We start from the raw sequence: 23,230 nt of genomic DNA, 5'->3' as shown, positions 1-23,230 counted from the left end.
CCATTAAATTTTCCTATATGGGTTCAGCTCAGGTGTCCAGGCAGTCGGTCACCAAGTGTGTGGTGCAGGCTCTCATCCCAAGTCCTAGAGAGGAATGGGTGGATTGGTGCAGGCAGTGGATTCTGGTTGTGGTAGGGGATCATGCGCTGAGCCAGGCAGGGGGCTGCCAGCTGCCTCTGAGAGCCTGAAAGGAATGTGTGTCCTTATTCTCTAGGGTGAGTAGGTACGTGAGGTTTGCAGTCGGACTGTGAGCACCTCACTTTGTTGGCTGTAAAGACTCGAGGGCACCACTTTTTCTTGGACTCCTGTAGCAGGTAACTAGGCACTTTAGGTGATACCATCAGTCCTCAAGCCCCTGATGCAGAGCGATAAAAGTGCCTACTTAAGGGGCATGGCTGTTTCGAGGGTCACAAATCTGCCAGTTCACAGCTGAAGCAGTTGAAGTTAAACTTCAGATGTTTGCCCTATTGTACTGTGGTAGTGAGGACTAACGCTGTTGAGATGGGTCCCCACAAGTGTATACAGGGGTGTAAGGCACTCAGAGTCTCCAGACCCCTTATACCTTTGCCTAGCAAAGGAGCTGTGTCGACCCTGTGTTCCTGGCTTAGAGGAGCCAATAGCTTATTTGTTCTCTCTCCAAGGCCAGGAGAATGGGTCAGGGCGCCTTTTGGGATCTACTTCCGGCCCAGCGGACTCCCGGTGCAGAGTGCAGAGGGAAGACGTAAAAGGGAGAGAGATTTTTCCCAAATGGGCTTTCTTTTTTTAAAAACCCTGCGAAAGGCTGCACGCATGTACTTATCTGAGCCACTTGGGAGCTGCTTTTCACTGGTTCGCAGTGTCCAAGCCTAATCTCTGCTGTCGGGTCTCTCTCGATGTGGAAACTGCTTCCCGAGTACGTGCACAGCACAGCCATTTGCCTGCTTCACTGCGTACCAGCATGGCTGTGCAGTTTCGCCACCGGGGCTCTGGCTCTCTAGGCTTCTTCCAAACCGTCTCCCTCTCCCCTATCGCTCAGACGGATTCCTCAACTTTTCCTTGTTCAGGACTCCTGGATATTCATATAGAATCAAATCACTTGTTTTTCCAGGTCTTTGTTGCAAGAGGGATATAGGAAGGATATAACTACTCCGCCATGTTGGCCACGCCCCAGGAGTTTCTTTATTACCTTTTCAGTCTCTTCTCTTTTTATGAGTCTGTTCAGATTTTTAACATCACTTTGTGATAGTTTGGGTAGGTAGTGTTTTTCTAGAAATTTATCCATTTCCTCTAGGTTTTCAAATTTATTGGAGTATACTTTTTCATAATACTGTTACGATCCTTTTTGTTTCATTTGAGTCTGTTCTAATGTCCCCCATTACATTTTTTATTTGGGTTATTTGTGTCCTCTTCTGTTTTTCTTTTGTCAGTCTGGTTAGTGGTTTGTCAATTTTGTAGATTCTTTCAAAGAACGAACTTTTTGTTTTGTTGATTCTTTCTATTGTTTTTCTGTTCTCTATTTCATTTATTTCTGCTCTGATCTTTATTATTTCCTTTCTTCTGGTGGTTGTGTGCTTTTTTTGCTGTTCTCTTTCTATTTGTTTGAGTTCTGTAGTTAATGTTATGATTTTGTCCCTTTCTTCTTTTTTAGTGTGTGCATCTATCGCTATAAATTGTCCTCTGAGAACTGCCTTTGCTGTGTCCCAAAGATTTTGGTATGATGTGTTTTCATTCTCATTTGGTTCTAGGAATTTTTTGATTCCATCTCTGATTTCTTCTTTACCCAGTGATTTGTAAGCAGGGTGTTATTCAGTTTTCATGTAATTGATTTTTTTTTGTTCTTTCTGTTGTTAATTTCCTCCTTGATGGCATTGTGGTCAGAGAAGATACTTTGTATTTTCTCAACGTTTTGGATCTTGTTGAGGATTGCTCTGTGGCCTAAGATGTGGTCTATTCTGGAGAACGTTCCATGTGCATTAGAAAAGAATGTGTACTTTACAGGTGTAGGGTGTGGAGTGTTCTGTATATGTCTACGAGGTCACGTTGACTGATTGTGCCCTTTAGGTCTTCCATATGTTTGTTTAGTTTCTTTATAGATGTTCTGTCTTTTACCGAGAGTGGTGTGTTAAAGTCTCCTACTATTACTGTGGAACTGTCAATTTCTCTTTTCAGTGCTATTAGAGTTTGTTTTATGTATTCTGGAGCCCTGTCATTGGGTGTGTAGATGTTTATTATGGTTATGTGTTCACGATGGATCTTCCCGTTAATCATTATATAGTGTCCTTCTTTGTCTTTTATGGTGGATTTTATTTTAAAGTCTGTTTTATCTTAGATTAATAATGCCGCTCCTGCTCTTTTTTGGTAGTTTTTTGCTTGATATATTTTTTTCCAACCTTTGATTTTTAATAAATCTATGTCTTTGTTTCTAAGGTGTGTCTCTCGTAGATAGAATGTTGATGGACCCTATTTTTTTATCCATTCTGTCACTCTCCACCTCTTAATATGTGCCTTGAGACCATTTACATTCAGTATAATTATTGATAGGTGTGAGTTTATTGCTGTAATTTTGTAGTGCTTTTTTTGTGGTGCTGACTTTTTTTGTTCCTCTTTCTCTCCTGTGCTGAATTGCTTTTGTTTGTGGATTTTTTTCCATTTCTTTTGTTTTTCTAGGTTTTGTTTTTACTGAGACTTTACGTTTTTCCTCTTTATTTTGATGAGTAGGTTTGTTCACTTTCTTTGTGTTTACTGTGAAATTTACCCTTATCTTTCTAAATTTGAAGTAGTCTGTTATTACTTGGTATCGCCTTGGCTTCCTCTCCATTAGAAGGTTCTATACCTACACTGTTTATTTCGTCTTTTATTGTTCTGATGTTGTTGTCGTTCACAGATTAATTGCTCTGATTCCCTGTTGTATTTCTTTGGTTTTCTATAGTCCTTTAGAGTTCATTTCTTAGATTAGTATCTAGGTAGTATGATTCTGGGTCCCAGATTCAGCCTGTGAGCTGATGTTGTTTGTTCTCAGATTGAAGGACTCCCTTTAATCTTGTAAGTTTGGTTTGGTTTTTATGTAGTCCCGTAATTTTTGTTCATCTGGAAATGACCTAATTTCACCATCATATTTTAGCAAGAGTTTTGCAGGATATATTATTCTTGGCTGGCAGTCTTTTTCTTTAAAGTTTTATATATGCCATCGCATTGCGTTTTTGCCTGCAGTGTTTTTGCCAAATAATCTGAGCTTAGCCTTATTGTTTCTCATCGGTATGTGACTTTTTGTTTTTCTCAAGCTGCGCTCCAGATTCTTTGTTTGTCTTCCTTTTTGGCGAATGTGATTATGATATGCCTTGGTGATTTTCTTTTGGGGTCTCTCCTGTTTGGGGTTTCATTGATTTTCTTTCATTGCCAGCTTTTCATCTTTCATTATATTGGGGAAGTTTTCTGTCAGCAGTTCTTCAGTGATCCTCTCTGTGTTTTGTGTTTTCTCCCGCTGTTCTGGAACTCTGGTCACTCGAAAATTTTTGCTTTTGATTGTATCCCACATAATTCTCAGGGTCTTTTCATTTTTTTTTTGTTCTTTTCTCTGATTTTTCCCCAGAGTTTTACCCAAGTGTTTGTCTTCAGTTTCGCTGATCCTGTCTTCTGCAATTTCAGACCAGTTCCTCATTCCTTCTATGACACTGTCCATTTCTAAAATCTTGTTGTTTATCTTTTGGATTTCTAATTGTTGTTTTTGTATGATTTCTAGTTGTGAATTTATATTGGCATTTTGTTCCTGCATTGTTTTCCTGAATTCTTCCATTTTTTTGTTTATCTTTTCCATGAATTTGTCTATTTTTTCCTCATTTATGTCTGCTTTTTGCTTTAACTCTTTGGTAGCTCTGAATATTATAGATTTGAATTCCCTATCATGTAGTTCTAGTGCCTTTTCTTCTACTGGAAAGTCATTTGGTGTTTTATTTTGAACACCTACTGGAACCATCCTGTCCTGTTTCTGTGTTTTGATATTGTCTGCTGTCTTTGGGGCATTCGGTAGTTATTTTCCTTGTTTATTGATTGTATATTTGTTTGTTTCGTCCTTTTTTTTAAATTTGGCTATGTCTGAGCAGGTGGGCTGTGTGTTCTTTGTTGTTTGCTCATCTGTTGGCATGATACTTTTCGCCTCCGTCTCCAATTGGCGGGGTCAGTCGCTCAGATATGGTACAGCAGGGCAGGTCTAGCTGAAGAGGAGTTACTGGGATGGGTTCTTTGTGGCACTTACTACAGCCATCAGGCGGGCCAGTAATCAGTGCAGGGATGTTTCCGGTAGGCCACGCCTGGACTGCTTTGTGGTGTGATGTTCAGCACACGGTACAGGTAGGTAGGATGGAGGGGAGAGACTGTGATGTGTGGAGCTAAGATGGGTATGGGAGAGAGGAGAGAGGAACGGAAGCCAAATGCATACAAGCAAACAAAAAAGAGTGCTGGCGGAGCTTCCCGTTGGAGTGGAGTGATGAGAGACTATGAAATGGAGAAAAACAAAAAGGAGAAGAAGAAAAGAAAAAAAATAAAAATTAGAAGAAAGAAGAAAAGCAAAGCTCTTAGGGATCCCTCCAGTGTGGCTGCAAGGTTTGGGGAAGTTCCTTCCAGGCCGTGAAGTACAGCCTTGCTAGAAGGGGTAGAGGTGTCACTCAGCACCAGGTATTCAGGGACAGGAAGAGACGGAAAGTATAGAGAGATGAGAAACTGAGTAATGAAGAAAGACAAAAAGAGGAAAAAGAAAACAAAATAAACAAAATAAAAAAGAACAAGAAAAACCCCCAAAGAAAAACAGAAGAAAAAAGCCCCCCAAAAAACCAAGAAAAATGAAAGGCCCTCGGGGATCCCTCTGCGCTTGTGTGCAAACTGAGGGGGTAGGTCCCAAGCCGTGCAATACTGCCAGGCAAGAACGGGCTCCCAATTCGAGAAAAGGAAACAAACAACAGTTGAAACAAAACAAAAAGCCCTGGGATCCCACCAGTGTGGCAGCATGGGCCAGAAAGCAGTTTTACATTCAAGTGGCGTTTCACAGCCTTTCAAAAAGAAGCAAAGATGGCTCGCGGAGCCAGGTATTTGATAGAAAGGAGGGAGAGGTTGTGAGAGGTAAGGAAGAAATCTAAATAAGCAGAAAAAAGCAACAGCATCAGCCAACAAATGACACTTAAGGAGCCGGCCAGTGCGGGCGGGTGGAATCCAGGCGACACCTGAGTTTAGGTGATGCTTCCCGGCCCAGAGACTGGCTACAGGAAGCAGAGCAGGCTGAGTGTGGGTGACGTAGGGGGGTGGGAATTCATATATCGCTCGTATATCACTGGTTACTGGGTGTTCTGTCTCCTGCTGGAAGCTCCTTGAAGCTGCTTTCCCATACTCCCTGTTGGCTGATCTCCGACAGGAGTCCAAGATGGCAGATCCATGCTGCATTAGGTGATAGGGGACCTTTGCATGTATCTTTCTTCGCTCTCTGTTTTTGATTGGTTTCTTATTCCATTCGGTGCTTGGCCGAGTTCTTTATGTCTTCATTTGATGCTTAGGGTTTCAGGATTGCCGTTTTCTCTGTTTGGCTTAGTTTGTCGGATCTTTGCTGTGGAGGGACGGCGTTGGTGCTTCTGCCTATAGTGCCATGTTGCTTGGAAGTCCTATTAGTTTTTTTTTTATGTTTTGTTTTGTGGCTATCATTTTTTTCATTTGTGAAAGAAGAAAAAAAAATCCAAAAACTACCACCCCATGGTCATGAAGATATTCTCCTATGTTTTCGTCTAGAACAGGTATCAGCAAACTCTTTCTGTAAAGAATCAGATAGTAAATGTTTTAGACTTCACAGACCATATTGTCCTTGTTGCAACTACTCTGCTGTTGTACTGATAAAACAGGTACAGATTTACAAAAACAGGCAGGCCCTACATCTAGAATCCTAGATGTGGAATTTGCCAACCCCTGATCTAGAATAAGACTTCAACAAATGGACACTCAAAATGAAAAGGTGTAGGGGAATTTGTCACTCAGTAATTCAGTTAACAAAGTTATTGAGTGTGTGCTATTTCCCAAACTGGGGACTAAATGGTTAATTAAATTATGGTGTATCCACTCCTTGGAATATTGAACATCATTGGAAATGATGATTTTCAAGACTAAACAACATGGGAAAATGCTTTTAAGTAGAAAATTAGGATAAAAGTTTTAAGTTTGTATCTTTTTAATAAATATGGACTAATACTGGAAGGAATATATAAATTTTTGTTAGGTAGGATAATTATGGACAATTATTTTTGTCTTTTCCGAATTGTCTATAGTGTTTTTATGTTCAAAAACAACTAAAAAAGGCATAATGGGATATGTTAAAACTATTTTTTTTTATCACCACTATGTAGTATCTAAAAAAGAAACTTTCTAAAACCGTTGTTCAATGAAGTCCTGAAGCCTTTTTACTTAATCAGTATAAAATTGACATTTTAGGAAAATGTGTCACTATTCTGTTCAAAATATATTGTCATTTCTCTTTTTAAATGTTTATATTTTAACAGTGCCCTTACATCTGCCATTTGTTATATTTACTTACCAAAAAAGAAAATGGTGAGTATTTTCATTCCAGTTGTATTATATTCATTCTGTGGAATTAGCATTTGTATTAGCCTTTATAACGTTAACTATAAGCATTAGTTACATATCAGGAATTATTTTGTGGAAATTGCTTTTTAAAAATTTTTTTTTATTCTACTTTAGGTGAAGGTTTACAGAACAAATATTTTCTCATTAAACAGTCAGTACACATATTGTTTTATGACATTGGTTAACAACCCCATGACATGTCAACACACTCCCTTCTCAGCCTTGGAGGACCCTTTTTTTTTGGTGAAAATATACATAGTCGAAGATACACCATTTCAAAAATTTCTGCATGCACAATTCAGTGAGGTTGATTACGTTCTTCCAGTTGTGCTGCTATTCTCACTTTAGATGAAGGTTTACAGAACAAAATAGTTTCTCATTAAACAGTTAGTGCACATATTTCCGTATGACATTGGTTAAGATCCCCACTACATGTCAACACTGTCCTTACTCAACCTTGGGTTCCCCATCACCAGCTTTCCCGTCCCCTTCTGCCTTCTAGTCCTTGTCCCTGGACTGCTGTGCCTCATTAGTCCCGTTTTGTTTTATGGGGCTGTCCAATACCCGGTTGAATAGTGAACCTTGGGAGTGACTTCACCACTAAGCTAAAAGGGTGTCCGGGGGCCATACTCTCTCAGGGTTTCTCCAGTCTGTCAGGCCAGTAAATCTGGTCTTTGTTTTTCTGAGTTAGAATTTTGTTCTACATCCTTTTTCCACCTCTGTCCAGGACCCTCTATTGTGATCCCGGTCATAGCCGTCAGTGTTGGTAGCTGGGCACCATCTATCTGCACTGGACTCAGTCTGGTGGAGGCTGTGGTAGCTTTGGTCCATTAGTCGTTTAGACTGATCTTTTCCTTGTATCCTGTTCTCTTCATTCTCCCTTGCTCCCGAAGTGGTGAGACCAGGGGCGTATCTTAGATGGCTGCTCACAGGTTTTTAAGACCCCAGACGCTACTCACCAGTGTAGAATGCAGAACATTGTCTTTATAAAATGTGTTATGCCAATTCTCAACCTTTTTTTTGGTGAAAATATACATAGCCAAAGATACATCATTTCAAAAATTTCTACATGCACAGTTCAGTGACACTGACTATGCTCTTCCAATTGTGCTGTTATTCTCACTTAAGATGAAGGCTTACAGAACAAAATAGTTTCTTATTTAACAGTTACTACAAATGTTGCCCTATGACAATGGTTAACAATCTCACAACACATCAACAATATCCTTACTCAATCTTGGGTTCCCTATCACCAGCCTTCCTGTCCTCCTCTGCCTTCTAGCCCTTGTCCCTGGACTGCCGTGCCTCATTAGTCCCATTTGGTTTTACGGGGCTGTCCACTCCCAGGCTGAACAGTGAACCTCGGAGGTAACTTCACCACTGAGCTAAAAGGGTGTTTGGGGGCCATACTCTCGAGGTTTCTTCAGTCTCCTTTAGGCCAGTAAAACTGGTCTTTTTATTTGTGAGTTAGAATTATGCTCTACATCCTTCTCCAGCTCTGTCCAGAACCCACTGTTGTGATCCTGGTCAGAGCAGTCAGTGGTGGTAGCTGGGCACCAGCTATCTGTACTGGACTCAGTCTGGTGGAGGCCTTGGTAGCTGTGGACAATTAGTCCTTCGGACTGATCTTTTCCTTGTATCCTGTTCTCTTCATTCTCCCTTGCTTCCGAAGGGGTGAGACCAGTGGAGTATCTTAGATGTCTGCTCATGGGCTTTTAAGACCCCAGATGCTATTCACCAAGGTAGAATGTAGAACAATGTCTTTTTAAACTGTGTTATGCCAATTGAGCTAGAAGAAATTGCTTTTTAGTACTTTTAAGAGCATCTGCTTAATGGCTTAACTGAACAGGATGTTTATATTCTTGATTTGTTGTAAAAGGAAGCTAAATGAACTACATGGTGGTTTGGTATAACCTATTGATTTTTATTCTGAACCAAATGCATAGTATCCTTTTTCTTTATCTTTTGTAGTCAAACCATTTCGTGTGAGAAAACTGCTTGATCTTCAGGCCAAGATGGTGAGTACCAAAAAGACCTAAGACTGGCCAGTGTACTATGTGCTAGGTACTGAGCTTGGCTTTGGCTATAAACTCAAATGAGTCATTACCTTCATAGAACTTACTGCCTAGGGGCTTAGTCAACAAAATAAGAAATCAAAATCAGCCTCAGGGTCAAGGAGGAGTAGTGATGTTTGAGAGAAATTTGAAAGGATGAATGGGACTTAATTGGGAAAGAAGGGAGAGAAGGACACTCCTGGCAGAGGGAGCAGCATGTGCAAAGACATGGAGGTGTCAAACGGCAGAAACTATTTTGGGAACTGGTTTGGTATGACTGGAACAATCAGGGTCAGGAAGTGGTCAGAAATGAGTTCATAGTTTTTTATGACTGGATCTAGGAAAGCATTTGAAGACATTTTCTTCTGGATACTTAAACTGCAATATACTAATCTCTGACTATTACTTGTTGTCCTTATTCTCTTGCATTATGATATCTAGTATACCTGCCAGGTAATAAAAATCTGAAGCTTTGAGTATAAAACAATAGGAAGTAGTACTGCCTATGCCTAACTGAAGACTGCATGCTACATAAAGACATTCATATTTAATGAAAAGCACAAACATACACACATTCTCGCTTCTCCAGTATGAGGCTTCCTCTTAGCCCTTTTTTGTAATGCTGTCCTTTGGTGGGAGCCCTGGTAGCACAGTGGTTAAGTGTTCAGCTGCTAACCAAAAAAGTTGGCAATTCGAATCCACCAGCCTCTCCTTGAAAACCCTATGGGGCAGTTCTGCTCTGTCCTATAGGGTCACTATGAGTCAGAATCAACTCGACGGCAATGGATTTTGGGTCCTTGGGTAATTTCTCTATTTCCATGGCTTTTAGTACTACCTGTATGCTGGTGGTGTAGGACTAAATAGATTTTGTCACAGTCTTTCTTGAGCTCACATATACTTTCACCTGGATATTCCATAGGTACTTCAAACTTTACACATCCCAAACTGAATTCATGATCTTTTTTTTCTCACTCCAATGCCTTTTCTTACATTTCCCTATCTTGTTGAAACACCTAAGCTAGAAAGCTAGGAATCATTCATGATTCTTTCTTTCTCATACCTCATACCCAGTTGGCTCTCAAATTTTTCCACTTCCATCTCCTGAAAATATCACTCAAATTCATTTTTATCTTATACCTCCCCATTGCATCTTAGTTCAGGTACTCTTTTTGCTCTTCTAGTCTTCTCCATGGCACTACCATCTTCCTCCCTCACCCTCCATATCCAGTCAGCTACCAAATCTTGTCTGTTATGCTATCTTGTCTATTACTCAAATCAGTCCCTTTTTCTTCATTCCTCCTGCCCCTACTTTAGTTCAGGGTCATCATTCTCACTTGGATTACTGCTACCACCGCAACTGATCTCTCTACCGTGTTATTCTTATGTCCTTCCAGTCTCTTCATGCTGCTGCCAATGTTATTGTCCTAAACTTCAAAACTGGTTATATTATGCCTATGTTAAAGATAAGTACCTTTGTATGGCATAGAAGGTGCTCCATAGTCTCTATTTCTTCACTTTATCGCACTCCTTATACTCTCTGGGGCCTCCCCTTTTCTCCCTTCCTTCCCATTCCTAAGGCCGGTGGTTCTCAAACTTTAGCTATGCATCAGAATTACCCAGAGGGCTTTTTTATAACACAGATTGCTCAGCCCCAGCCCCAGCATTTCTGATTCAATATCTATGAGGTGGACCTGATAATTTGCATTTTTAACATGTTCCCAGATGATGTTGATTCTGCCGATCTGGGGACCTCTCCTTGAGAACCACTGTTCTAGGTATACTGAACTTATTTATGGTTCCTTAGATATACCAGGCTGTTTGAAGCTTCTGTGCCCTTGAACACACAGATCCCCTAGGCAGAGGGAGATCCAAAACATTTTTGTACATCTTGTGGGTAAACTCCTACTTATCTTCTGAGATTGAGTTCAAGAGTTATGTCCTTTATGACTCCTTTCTTTAACTTTCAGATCTATTTAACATTCCTTCCTTTGAACCTTCACTGCACCCTATACATTTCATGGTACCTATAATGATTATTGTACTTATTTGTTTACATGTATAAGCATCTTGATGATACGACTTTGTCCTTGTATTCTTAGTAAAAATAGCTAATATTTGAGTGCTTATTGGTATGTGCTGGACATCGTGCTGTATGCTTTGTATGCATTGTCTCACAATGCTCATAACAACTTTGTGAGGTAAGTGCTGTTATTACCTGTATTTCATTGATAAAGAAACAAAGAGTCATGAACTAAAGTAACTTGCTCAAGGTTACACAGTGAATGGCACATTAATAAATACTTAATAAATAATTATTTTGCAAATAAGTATGCTCCATTTAAAGCAATTTAAATTTTTTTGAAGTAATACAAGTATATAGATTAAAAATCAAATTGTTCTATAAGGTTTAATGAAAAAACAGCAGAACCCTGCCCTGCCCTTCTTACGCCTGATTCCACTCATCATAGCCACCTCAACTCTTTTGGTGGCTTTATCTCCATGTTTATAATAACATGCTTATATTGATTTTTTCAATTGTAAATGTTATCCTATTATTTTTTTCTCATGCAGTTTTTTTATTGAGATACAGTAAAAGCTGGAACCTGCGTAAGGTGGAAACCTCTAAGAGAAGGAAAACTCAAATAGTTTCCATTAATAGAGAGCGATAGAAAAGTGCTAAGACTGCACCCTGTCAAAGGTGGAAAACTTGTGAGACCCGAAAAAACATGGCAGTCCCATTGAGTTCCAGCTCATATATGTTTCATTGTATAATTTACATAACATAAATTTCACCATTTTCAAGTATATAATTCATTGGTTTCTAGTATACTTCCAAAGTTGTATAACCATCACCACTATCCAATTCCAGAACATTTTTATCACTCCTTTAAGAAACCTGTATACATTAGCAGTCACTCCACATTCCCATCTTTCCCTTCAGCCCTGGGCAACTATTAATCTGCTTACTGTCTCTATGCATTTGCCTATTCTAGATATTTCGTATAAGTGGAATCATACAATGTTTGTCCTTTTGTGTCTGGCTTATTTCACTTAGCATAATGTTTTCAACGTTCATCCATGTCATAGCATGTATTAGAACTTCATTTCTATTTATTACTGAATAATAGTCCATTGGGGATATAAACTTGAATGAATAAAATGGATAGATACATTTTGTGTATCCATTCATCAGCTGATGGACATTTGGGTTGTTTTCCATTTTTTGGCTATTATAAATAACGCTTCTGTGGTTATTTACCTCTTCTCATTTTTTTTCTTTTGTCAGTGTAGCTAGTGGTTTGTCTATTTTATTGATCCTTTCAAAGAAGCAACTTCTGGTTTTGATTTCTTTCTATTGCTTTTCTGTTTTCCATTTCATTTATTTCTGCTCTGATCTTTATTTCCTTTCTTCTGGTAGCTTTGGTGTTCTTTTGCTCTTCCTTTTCTATTTGTTCAAGTTGTTGGTTTAAGTTATTGATTTTGGATCTTTTTTCTTTTTTAATGTAGGCATTTATTGCTATGAATATCTCTCTGAGCACGGCTTTTGCTATGTCCCAAAGGTTTTGATATGTTTCACTCCTTTGATTCTAAGTATTTCACTTGATTTCTTCTATGACCCAGTAGTTTTTTTAGTAGTGTGTTATTTAGTTTCCATGTAATTATGATTTTTTCCTTATTGTTCCTGTTGATATCTAGCTTCATACTGTTATGGTCAAAGAAGATGCTTTGTATGATTTCAGTCTTTTGAAATTTGTTCAGACTTGTTTTGTGGTCTAGCATATGATCAATTCTGAAAAATGATCCATGTGCACTGGAGAAAAATGTGTATTGTTCCGATGATGGGTGGAGTGTTCTATATATGTCAAATTGGCATATGGTTTTATTTAAGTCCTCGGTGTCCTTACTGATCTTCTTTATAGATGTTCTGTCTGGAATCGAAAGTGGTATGTTGAAGTCCTCAACTATCATTGTGGAGTTTATCTATTTCTCCTTTCATATAAGTATTTGTTTCATATATTTTGGAGCATTGATGTTAGGTGTGTATATATTTATGATTGTTTGTCTTCTTGATGAATTGACCCTTTCATTATTATGTAATGTCCTTCTTTATCTCTTGTAATAGATTTTGATTTAAAGTCTATTTTATCAGATATTCGTATGGCCAGTCCTGCTTTCTTTTGGTTGTTGGTTGCATGGAATATTTTTTTACATTCTTATATTTTCAGCCTGTTTGTGTCCTTATGTCTAAGATGTGCTTCTTGTAGGCAGCAAAAGGATAGATCATGTTTTTTTATCCATTCTGTCACTCTCTGCCTTTTGCATGGGAAGTTTAGACTATTTACATTTAAGATTATTACTGAAAATGAGGTATCTACTTCATTCATTTTGCTAATTGATTTTTTAGTGTCTTATATCACACAGAGGCTGCAACAATGGGCTCAAATATAACAATGATTGTGAAGGTGGCGCAGGACGGGGCAGTGTTTCATTCTGTTGTACATAGAGTTGCTATGGGTCGGAACTGACTCGATGGCACCTAATAACAACATATCTTCTTTGTCTTTTTATTCTCATTTTTACGTTTTTTTTTTTGTGTGTGTGTTTAGCTGCTTTTTTATAAGGAGCCTTTTTGATTTCTTCTTCTGTGTATTTTTCTAGGTGTTTTCTTAGTGGTTACCACAAATACTACGTTACATAACTTGCAATTGCAACAACATTTAACATACAAACATCAAGTAACATACAACATTAACATACTAAAACTATTCCTGTTTTGTTCCTCCCTCCTCTTTTTCTGTTGGTGACTCTCCATTGATATCATTGTACAACCTAAATCCAGTAGGTTTAATATGTACTTATTTCTTATGCGCTTGATGTTGTATTGTTTGTGGAACTTAACTATTGAGTTTATTCTTTGAAAATATCATATAGTTGATTCTTATATTTGCCCACGGTGTTGTTTTTCAGAAATTTCTCTCTCTTCTTTTTAGTTCCCATGTGTAGATTCAAGTATTTGTTTAATGCTGTTTCCTTTCCATTTGGAGAACTCCCTTAAGTAATACTTGTAGAGCTGATCTGGTAGTGGCAAATTCCCAGAGCTTCTGTTTATTTGGGAATGTCTTGATTTCCTCATTTTTGAATGACAACTTTGCTGTGTAAAGAATTCTTGGTTGACAATTGATTTCCTTCAATATTTTATATACGTTGATGCATTGTCTTCTGGCCTCCAGGGTTCCTGGGGAGAAATCTGCGCTAATTCTTATGATGGACACTTGATATGTTATGTTGTGCTTTTCTCCTGCTGCTTTCAGAAGTCTTCCTTGTCTTTGGTTTTTAAGAATTTTATTACAGTATGTCGTGTAGCTTCCAGTATTTTCAGGCTTGATTCCTTATTCAGGTCTGGGAAATTTTCTTTGATTATCTCTTGGAAAATTCTTTCTATGCCTTTATTATTATCATGGTGCTCTGGTATTCCAAAATTTCTAATGTTAGATTTCTTAATTGAATCCCACATTTCCATTTGGCTTTATTCGCTTTTCTTTGTTCTTTTCTCTTGTTTCTCTTGAACTTACAGTTCAGTTACTCTGTCTTCTAGTTTACTTATTCCGTCTTCTCTCTCCTAGAATTTATTGTTGAATATTTCCCTTGCATTTTTCTAATTCAGTTATTTTGTTCTTCAGTTCTAGTATTTCTGTTTTTTTTTAATGTTTTCAATCTCTTATTGAATTTCTCATTTTGTGTCTCATTTTGTTTTCTGATCTCCACTAGTTTGTTTTCTGTGTGTTCTTTGCTTTCTTTAAACATATTTAACGCTATTATATGGAAGTCTTCTATTTTTCCATTATCCTGGCCTGCATAAGAGGAATTTCCGATTCATGTTTTTCTTTTGATTGGGCCATCTTCTCTTGCGATCTTGTATGTTTTATTATTTTTCATGCAGTGTGGGATATTTTAATATCTTACTGTGATATTCTGGAATTCGGAGTTTTCTGTGTTTCTGAGAATTATTTTTCTTAGGTTTATCTCCATTATCTTCTCCTAAGTTCCACTGGAGGGCACTCTGACCTTTTGGTTCTTTCAGTGCTGAGTCAGCAGTTCTGTCTGAGGATTTATCTGTTACTATAGGAGTCTAGTCTATCTCTACAGCTTTTAGGTATTTTGCAAAGTTTTAAGTCTCTGGTGCTTACTCTGGCTGGTTTTCCCTAAGGTGGCTGATTTTACTGGTGTGTGAGGTCCTTCTGTCTCTTGTGGATTTGGCTGTAGCTTTCCTCAGATGACTGCGCTTCTGGGACTGGACTCCTTCAGTTCCCTTTGTAGGATTGTGGCGCAGTTTTCTCTCTGTGACTAATTGTGCATGGGACTTTTCCGCTGGCTGCAGGTAGAAGTGGTGGGACTCAGCTTTCCCAAGGTGAGGATGATGAGCGCTTTATGTCTTTCCCTCACAGTCAACCCTGAGCAGGCTCTCCCGCAGTACCTAGTTTTGCATAGGGGGCCAGTTTCCTGCTGTTGCTTGTTTGATGTATTTTTCTCACCCTCGCTCATGTGTGGGTCCTGCGGCTCTTCTGTGGCCCTGGGTTCTAGTGCTCGCATACTTCTGGTCTCGGTGATATTCAACACCACACACTTGCTGTGTTTTGGCTTCCCTGTGCCCCTTCCCAAGTGCGTGGCTTGTGAATTCCCATAGCCAGCATGCACAAACTTAATTGGACTACACTTTCGTTGGTTTAGCTGCTGTCTTGTGTTCTTTGTTCAGGGTGTTGCCTGTCCCTGTCCCAAAATGGCCATAGTGAACCGAGTCCTCTGGATGCCTGCAGCCAGAAACTCGCAGCTTCTCTGCTGACACTGCTTCTTCTTGACCTCATTACGAGACTCACCTCAACTCTCTAACCCTTCAACTGCCACCCAGAGCTCTGAGATTGCAGCCAGTGCTTGTTTTTATTTGTTGTGCAGTGGGTTAGTTGCAGGGAGATAAATGTGAGTGCTGTTACTCTGCCATCTTGTCCTCACCCCCAAGTAAATAATGCTTCTATGAACATTTGGGTACAAGTTTTTGTGTGGAAGTGTATTTTTATATCTCTTGGAGATATGCCTAGGAGTGAAATTGCTGGGTTATATGGTAACTCTGAGGTCTCTGGGTGGTGTGAACGGTTTGCATTTGACTATTAACCTAGAGGTTAGTGGTTTGAACCCACCCAACAGCACTGCAGAAGAAAGGCCAGATGATTGGCTTCCATAAATATTACAGCCAAGAAAACCCTATGGAGCATTTCTATTCTGTAATACATGGGGTTGCCATGAGTCAGAATTGACTTGACAGCAGAAGGTTTGGTTTGGTTATGGTAACTCTATCTTTAACTTTTGAGGAACTGCAAGACTGTTTTCCACAGCAGCTACACCATTTTATATCCCTATTCTTTGTGTTGACTTTTTTCTTTCTTGATTGTTTCCACTGAAGCAGAAGAGTTTAAATTTTTTTTTTTGGTAAAAATGTATACACAGCAGAACATTCTCATAGTCTACATTTTTCTACATGTACAATTCAGTGGCATTGGTTACATTCTTCACGTTTAGTCATCATTCTCGCTATCTCTACCCAAATTATTGCACATTAACTTCGACTTACTTGCCCCTTAAACTTCTCATCTATGATTTAGAGTTACTGTTTTCAATTTGATCTTATATAGATAATTCTTTAAAAGAGTGCAATGTTCAAGGTAAGCATTTTTTACCTATTGAGGTAAACTATTCTTTGATTTAAAGATGACTTCTGGGATACTTTTGGTTCAAGGTTTAAAGATGAAGGCACGGCAATAAACTTGGGTTCCCCCAGTCTTGATGGGTCCAATAAGTCTGGATTCCATAGGATCTTGAAATTCTGTCCTACGTTTTTCCACATCTTTTGATCAGGATCCATCTATTAAGTCCTTGATCAAAATGTTCTGTAATGGTAGCCAGGCACAATCCAATTCTTCTGGTCTCATGGCAAAGGAGGCAGTAGTTCATAGAGGCAGTTAGATCTGTAGCTCAGTTCCTTCTCCAATTCCTGGGTCTCCTTCTGCTGCTGCTGCACCAGGTGAATAGAGACCACTTGTACATTGAATGACCGTTTGAAGATTTTAAGACCTCAAGCACTACTCACCCAACTAGGAGGTAGAACAGAAGCTCTAAAAACAATATTAGGCCAATTGACTGGATTATCCAATGAAACCATGACTCTAAGCCATCAAACCAACAGAACTAATGCCATGAGGTGTTTGATTGTACCTAATGCCTGAGCAGTATCAATAGCTGCATGTTGTTATTGTTGTGTTGTTGCTATAGAATTATATATAACACAGCATTTCCCATTTTGCACTTTTTCTGGTGTACTACTTAGTGATATCAGTTATATTAGTCAACTTGTGTAACCATTGTACTTAGTTGATGCCAGTTTTCCTATCACCATAGACAAAAACTACTTTTCAGAGAATGATTCTTTCCCTCCCCTCTCCTACCCCTGTTAACCTCTAATAATAATTGGGCTGCATATATTTACATATTCTTTTCCTTTCATATGAGATCATGCAATATTTGTCCTTTTGTGATTGACTTATTTCACTTGGAGCCCTGGTGGCACAGTGGTTAAGAAGTTGGCTGCTAACCAAAAGGTCCGCGGTTTGAATCCACCAGCTGCTCCTTGGAAACCCCATGGGGCAGTTCTACCCTGTCCTGTAGGATCGCCATGAGTTGGAATTGACTCGATGGCAATGGGTTATTTCACTCAGCATAATGTCTTCGAGGTTCATCCATGTTATAGTTTGTATTCGAACTTCATTTATCCTTATGGTTTAGTAGTATTCCATTGTATGTACCGCATTCTACACAAATAATGTGTATTATACATTTTTTTTGCCAACCACATCCTCCCCGAGAGGTATTTTCATTAACGTGCTATGCTAATTGTTTTACATGTTGCTGTAAAAAATTAGCATAGCATGCTTACAAAAATACCTCACGGACGGGGGGAGGCCATGGTTAACAAAAAAAAGTATAACACGTGTGTTATTTGCATAAAAATACAGTACAAACCACATTTTGTTTATCCATTCATCTGTTGATGGGCACTTAGTTTATTTCTACCTTTTGCTAGTGTGGAATAATGCTGCAGTGAACCTGGTGTACGTATGTCTGTATGTGTAGCTACTTTTAGGTCTCTAGGGTATATACCATAATTTTACACAAATAACACGTGCCTTCTACTTTAGTTTGCCAAACATGCTCTCCCGCTGGGAGATGTTTTCATAAGTGCCACTATGCCATTTTTTTTCTTCTACTTGTTGCTGTAAAAAAAAAATTAGCCTAGTGCTCTAACATAAGTGCCTTGAGGGGGGAGGGTGTGGTTGGCAAACAAATGTAGAAGGTGTGCATCATTTGCATAATAACAGGGTACCTAGGAGTGGGATTGCTGAGTCATGGTAGTTCTATTTTCAGTTTTTTAAGGAATCACCATAATGTTTTCCACAACAGTTGTACCGTTTTGCATTCCTACCAGCAATGGATAAAGGTTCCTATCTCTCCGCATCCTCATCAACATTTGTTATTTTCTGAGTTTTTTTTTAATCAGTTCCATTCTAGTACAGGTGAGCTGGTATCTCGTTTTTTTTTATTTGCATCTTTCTAATGGCTACTGACGATGAGCATCTTTTCATGTGTTTGTTGGCCGCTTCAGTATCCTCTTTGGTGAAGTGACTGTTCATGTCCTTTATCAGTTTTTTGGTTGGGTTATTAGTCTTTTTGTTGTTGAGTTGTAGAAAAAAAAAAACCGTTGCACTTGAGTCAATTTCCAACTTATAGCAACGCTATAGGACAGAATAGAACTGCCCCATAGGGTTTCCAAGGAGCAGCACTTAACCACTGAGTTGTAGAAGTTTTATATATATTTTGGATATTAGATGTTTATTGGGTTTATGGTTCCTGAAGATTTTTTCAGTCTGTAAATTGTCTTTTTACTCTTTTGATTGAGTTGGTTTTTTTTAAATTATTTATTTTTGTTGTTGAGAATATACACAGCAGAACATACACCAATTCAACAATTTCTAAATATACAATTCATTGACATTGATTGCATTCTTTAAGTTGTATAACCATGCTCATCCTCCTTTTCTCAATTATTCCTCCCCCATTAACATAAACTCACTGCTCCCTAAGGTTCCTATCTAATCTTCTGAGTTGCTGTTGCCAATTTGATCCCATATAGATAGTTCTTAAAAGAGCACAATGCTATAGGCAGACATTCTTTACTAGTTCAGCTAAAGTATTTGTTTGGTTTTAAGAAGACTTCAGGGGATATTTTTGGATTAAGGTTTAAAGATTTTCACAGGGCAGTAGCTTCAGGGGTTCATCCCTCCTCCATGACTCCAAAAAGTCTAGATTCCATGAAAATTTGAAATTCTGTCCCACATTTTCTCCCCTTTGATCAGGATTATTCTGTAGAATCTTTGACCAAAATGTTCAGTAATTGTAGCTGGACACCATCCAGTTCTTCTGGTCTCATGACAAAGGAGGCAGTTGTTTATTGAGGTAATTAGCCACATATTCCTTTTCTTCATCCTATTTCTGACTCTTTCTTCCTCTGTTACTCCAGGTGAATAGAGACCAATTGTTGTACTTTGGATGGCCACTTGCAAGCTTTTAAGAACCCAGGCACTACACAAACTAGGAGTTAGAACAGAAGCGTTGAACACATCATTAGGCCATTTAACTGGGATGTCCCATGAAACCATGACCCTAAACCTCCAAACCAAAGAACCAAATTCCACAAGGTATTTGGTTGTACATAAGCAACCTGGGTAGCTACTCTTTTTTGGTAAATTTATCTACCACGTAACTTTTTGGTAAATTTATCTATCACATAACTTTTGCCAATTCAACTTTTTACTGGTGTACAACTTATTCATACCACTTAAAATAATTGAGTGTACAACCTTACCCTTAATCAGTGTGATTTTTCCATCACTGTAAACTGAAACTCCATAGGCAATAACCCCCTTTTTTCCCCCCTCACCTGCCCCTGATAACCAATGGTAAACTTTGGTTTCTATACATTTGCCTTTTCTTGTCTTTTTATATAAGGGATATCATACAATATTTGTGCATTTGTGATTGACTTATTTCACTCAGAGTAATTTCTTCCAGCTCCATCCATATTATAGCATGTATCAAGACTTCATTTCTCCTACTGGCTGAGTAATAGTCCATTGTATGTATGTAGCACATTTTATTTATCCATTCATCTGTTGATGGACATTTAGGTTGTTTCCACCTTTTGGCTATTGTGAATAGTGCTGCATTGAACATTGGTGTCTCTGCTTTCAAGTCTTTTGGATATATACCTAGGAGTGAAATTGCTAGGTCATATGTTAGTTCTATTTTTAGTTTTTTTGAGGAACTGCCACACTTTTCTACAGTGGCTGTACCATTTTCCATTCCCACCAGCAATGGATAAGTGTTTCAGTTTCCCCATACTTTCCCCAGCATTTGTTGTTTTCTGCTTTGTTTTGTATTTTTATCTTTGCCATCCTAGTGGGAGTGAAATGGTATCTCATTGTGGTTTTGATTTGCATCTCTGATGGCTGATGACGCTAAGCGTATTTTCATGTGTTTGGTGGCCATTTGAATATCCTCTTTGGTGAAATGGCTATTCAAGTCGTTTGCCCATTTTGATTGGGTTATTTGTCTTTTTGTTAAGCTGTTGAAGTTTTATATATGTATATCTTAGTAGATTCATATTGGATATAAGGTTTCCAAAGATAGTCTCCCAGTCGGTAGCTTGTCTTTTCACTTTTTTGGTTAAATCTTTCGATGAACAAAAGTTTTTAATTTTTATGAGGTCCCATTTATTTTTTCCTTTGCTGTTTGTGCTTTTGTTATTATATTAGATAATCCATTGTTAAAACATAGCCATGACAGCATTGCCCCTGCATTTTCTTCTAAGAATTTTATGGTTTTAGTTTTCACATTTAGGTCCTTAATCTATTTTGAATTTGGTTTTGTGTGTGGTGTGAGGCATGGATCCAGTTTATTTTTCTGCCTGTAGAAATCCAATTTTCCCAGCACCATTTATTGAAGAGACTCTTCTTTCCTCCATTGAATGGAGTTAGTACCCTTGTGAAAAATCAGCTGACCATAGATATATGGGTTTATTTCTGGACTCACAATTGTATTCCAGTGGTCTGTGTGTCTATTGTTATACCAGTACCAGGCTGTTTTGGTTACTGTAGCTGTATACTATGTTTTTGATAAAGTCCTTTGATGAACATAACTATGATCATGAGTTACTTAACATCCACAATACATTCTATTAAATAGGACATTATGTGATTTGGATGTTGTGTGAACACCATGTTATATATAGGAAGGCCCCGGGTTACGAATGTTCGGCTTATGTACAAGCTGTAGTTATGAACCAACTTCCTTAGTGAAGCCTATTATATTAAAACCTTATGGGAGTCTGCTTCCGGTCATCCTTATTGCTGCTGCTGCTGCTGCTGCTGCTACTGGAGCTGCTGGCGTAGGCTGGAGGAACAGGTGGTGGCAGTTGCAGCGGCCTAGAGGGCGGCCGCGAGAGTGGAGCGAAAGGAAGCGAGCAAAGAGGGAGCAGAGTACACCCAGCTCTGCTCGCTGTTCCACCTGGCTGAGGAGCAGGAGCAGCCTGTCCCCTCAGCCCCTTCCTGCCTGCCCGTCAGACTAAGCCCAAGAACCTGTATCCAGAGCCCTGTGCTTTGCCTTAACTGCCTGTATCCCACCCGTGGTCCAGTGCTGCAAGACTCTAGGTTTGGGGTCTTTAAAACCATTAGGGGGAAATAATAAAAGGAAAGCTGTTTTCTCTTTAAACAAACAAACAAAAAAAAACCTTATGGGACCGTGGACATATGCGGTTGGACATTGCCCGAATGGACATTATGTGTCACATGATTGTATTTAATTTTCATCAAGTTCCAATTACCTATTTTTTCTTCTGCTGCACATGCAATTATTGTTTTGCTTGGTAATCTAGCATTTAAAAAAAACAACAACTAGGTCCTATAGCTTCATTCTTATATTATCTTCCAAGAATGTTATTGTTTTTGCTTTAAGATTTAGGTCCTTGATTCATTTTGATTCGTTTTAGTGTATGGTGTGAGGTATGGATCTTGCTTCATTTTTTTTTTTTTTACATGTGGAAGTCTAATTTTCTCAATGACATTTGTTGAAGATTCTATTCCTTCCACACTGAATGGACTTAGGACCTTTGTCGAAATCATTTGACCGTAGATGTATAGATTTATTTCTGAGGTTTCAGTTCTATTCCATTAAACCAGTACCTGGCTGTTTTGATTACCGTAGCTGTATAGTATGTTTTAAAATTGGGAAGTGTGAGGTCTCCTCCTTTGTTCTTCAAAATTGCTTTGGCTATTCGGGACCTCTTGACTGTCTATATGAAGTTGTGGATTAGTTTTTCCATTTCTGTAAAAAATTCTGCCGGCATTTTGATCGAGATTGCACTGAATCTATAGATCACTTTGGGTAGTATTGACATAAATCTTTCAATTCATTAGCTTGGAATTTCTTCCCACTTATTTAGGTCTGTTTTACTCTCTTATTGGAATGTTTTGTAGTTTTCATTGTGTAAGTCCTTTACACCTCTGGTTAGGTTTATTCCTAGATACTTTATTCTTTTAGATGCTGTTGTAAATGGAGTTTTAAAAAATTCCTTTTCAGATTTCTCATTGCTGATGTACAGAAACCCAACTGATTTTTTGTCTCGATCTTGTACACTGCAACTCTGCTGAATTCTTCTATTAGTCTAGAAGTTTTCTTGTAGATTCTTTGGGATGTTCTGATATGTAGGATCATGTAATCTGTAAATAGAGATAATTTTACTTCTTTTTTTTTTCCAATTTGGAGACCTTTTATTTCTTTTTCATGTCTTATTGCTCTGGCTAGGACTTCCAGTATGATATTGAATAGAATGGTGATAGTGGGCATCCTTATCTCCTTCCTATTCTCAAGAGGAAGGCTCTCAGCCTTTCTCCATTGAGCATATGTTGGCTGTTGGCTTTTTATAGATGCATTTAATCATGTTGAGGCACATCTCTTCTATTCCTATGTTGTTGAGAATTTTTATAAGGAAAAACTTTTCCTATTTTCTATTAATGTGGTGTATTGCATTGATTGATTTTCTAATGTTGAACCATCCTTTCATTCCTGGAATAAATCCCACTTGGTCATGGTGTATAATTCTTTTTTTTTTAATTGTACTTCAGGTGAAGGTTTACAGAACAAATATTTTCTCATTGAACAGTCAGTACACATATTGTTTTATGACATAGGTTAACAACCCCATGACATGTCAACACTCTCCCTTCTTGACCTTTTTTTTTTTGGTGAAAATATACATAGCCAAAGATACACCATTTCAAAAATCTCTGTATGCACAAGTCAGTGACTTCAATGACGTTCTTCCAGTTGTGCTGCTATTCTCACTTTAGATGAAGGTTTACAGAACAAAATAGTTTCTCATTAAACAGTACACATGTTGCCCTATGACAATGGTTAAGAAC

At 38.4% G+C, this 23,230-nt stretch overlaps 1 protein-coding gene across 1 annotated transcript in view; it reads left to right on the top strand.

The window, feature by feature from the left end:
* CENPI (centromere protein I) overlaps positions 1 to 23,230 on the top strand; it is an 80,115-nt gene that overhangs the window by 35,353 nt on the left and 21,532 nt on the right. Inside the window, exons 6-7 of the mRNA XM_023732380.1 lie at positions 6,510 to 6,558; positions 8,566 to 8,612. Of these exons, the coding sequence (XP_023588148.1) occupies positions 6,510 to 6,558; positions 8,566 to 8,612 (96 nt within the window). The remainder of the gene's footprint in view (positions 1 to 6,509; positions 6,559 to 8,565; positions 8,613 to 23,230) is intronic.

This window comes from Trichechus manatus, unplaced genomic scaffold (assembly GCF_000243295.1).
Source record: "Trichechus manatus latirostris isolate Lorelei unplaced genomic scaffold, TriManLat1.0 scaffold00051, whole genome shotgun sequence".
NCBI classification, from domain to species: Eukaryota; Metazoa; Chordata; class Mammalia; order Sirenia; family Trichechidae; genus Trichechus; species Trichechus manatus.
This window is presented reverse-complemented; position numbering and strand designations above follow the sequence as displayed.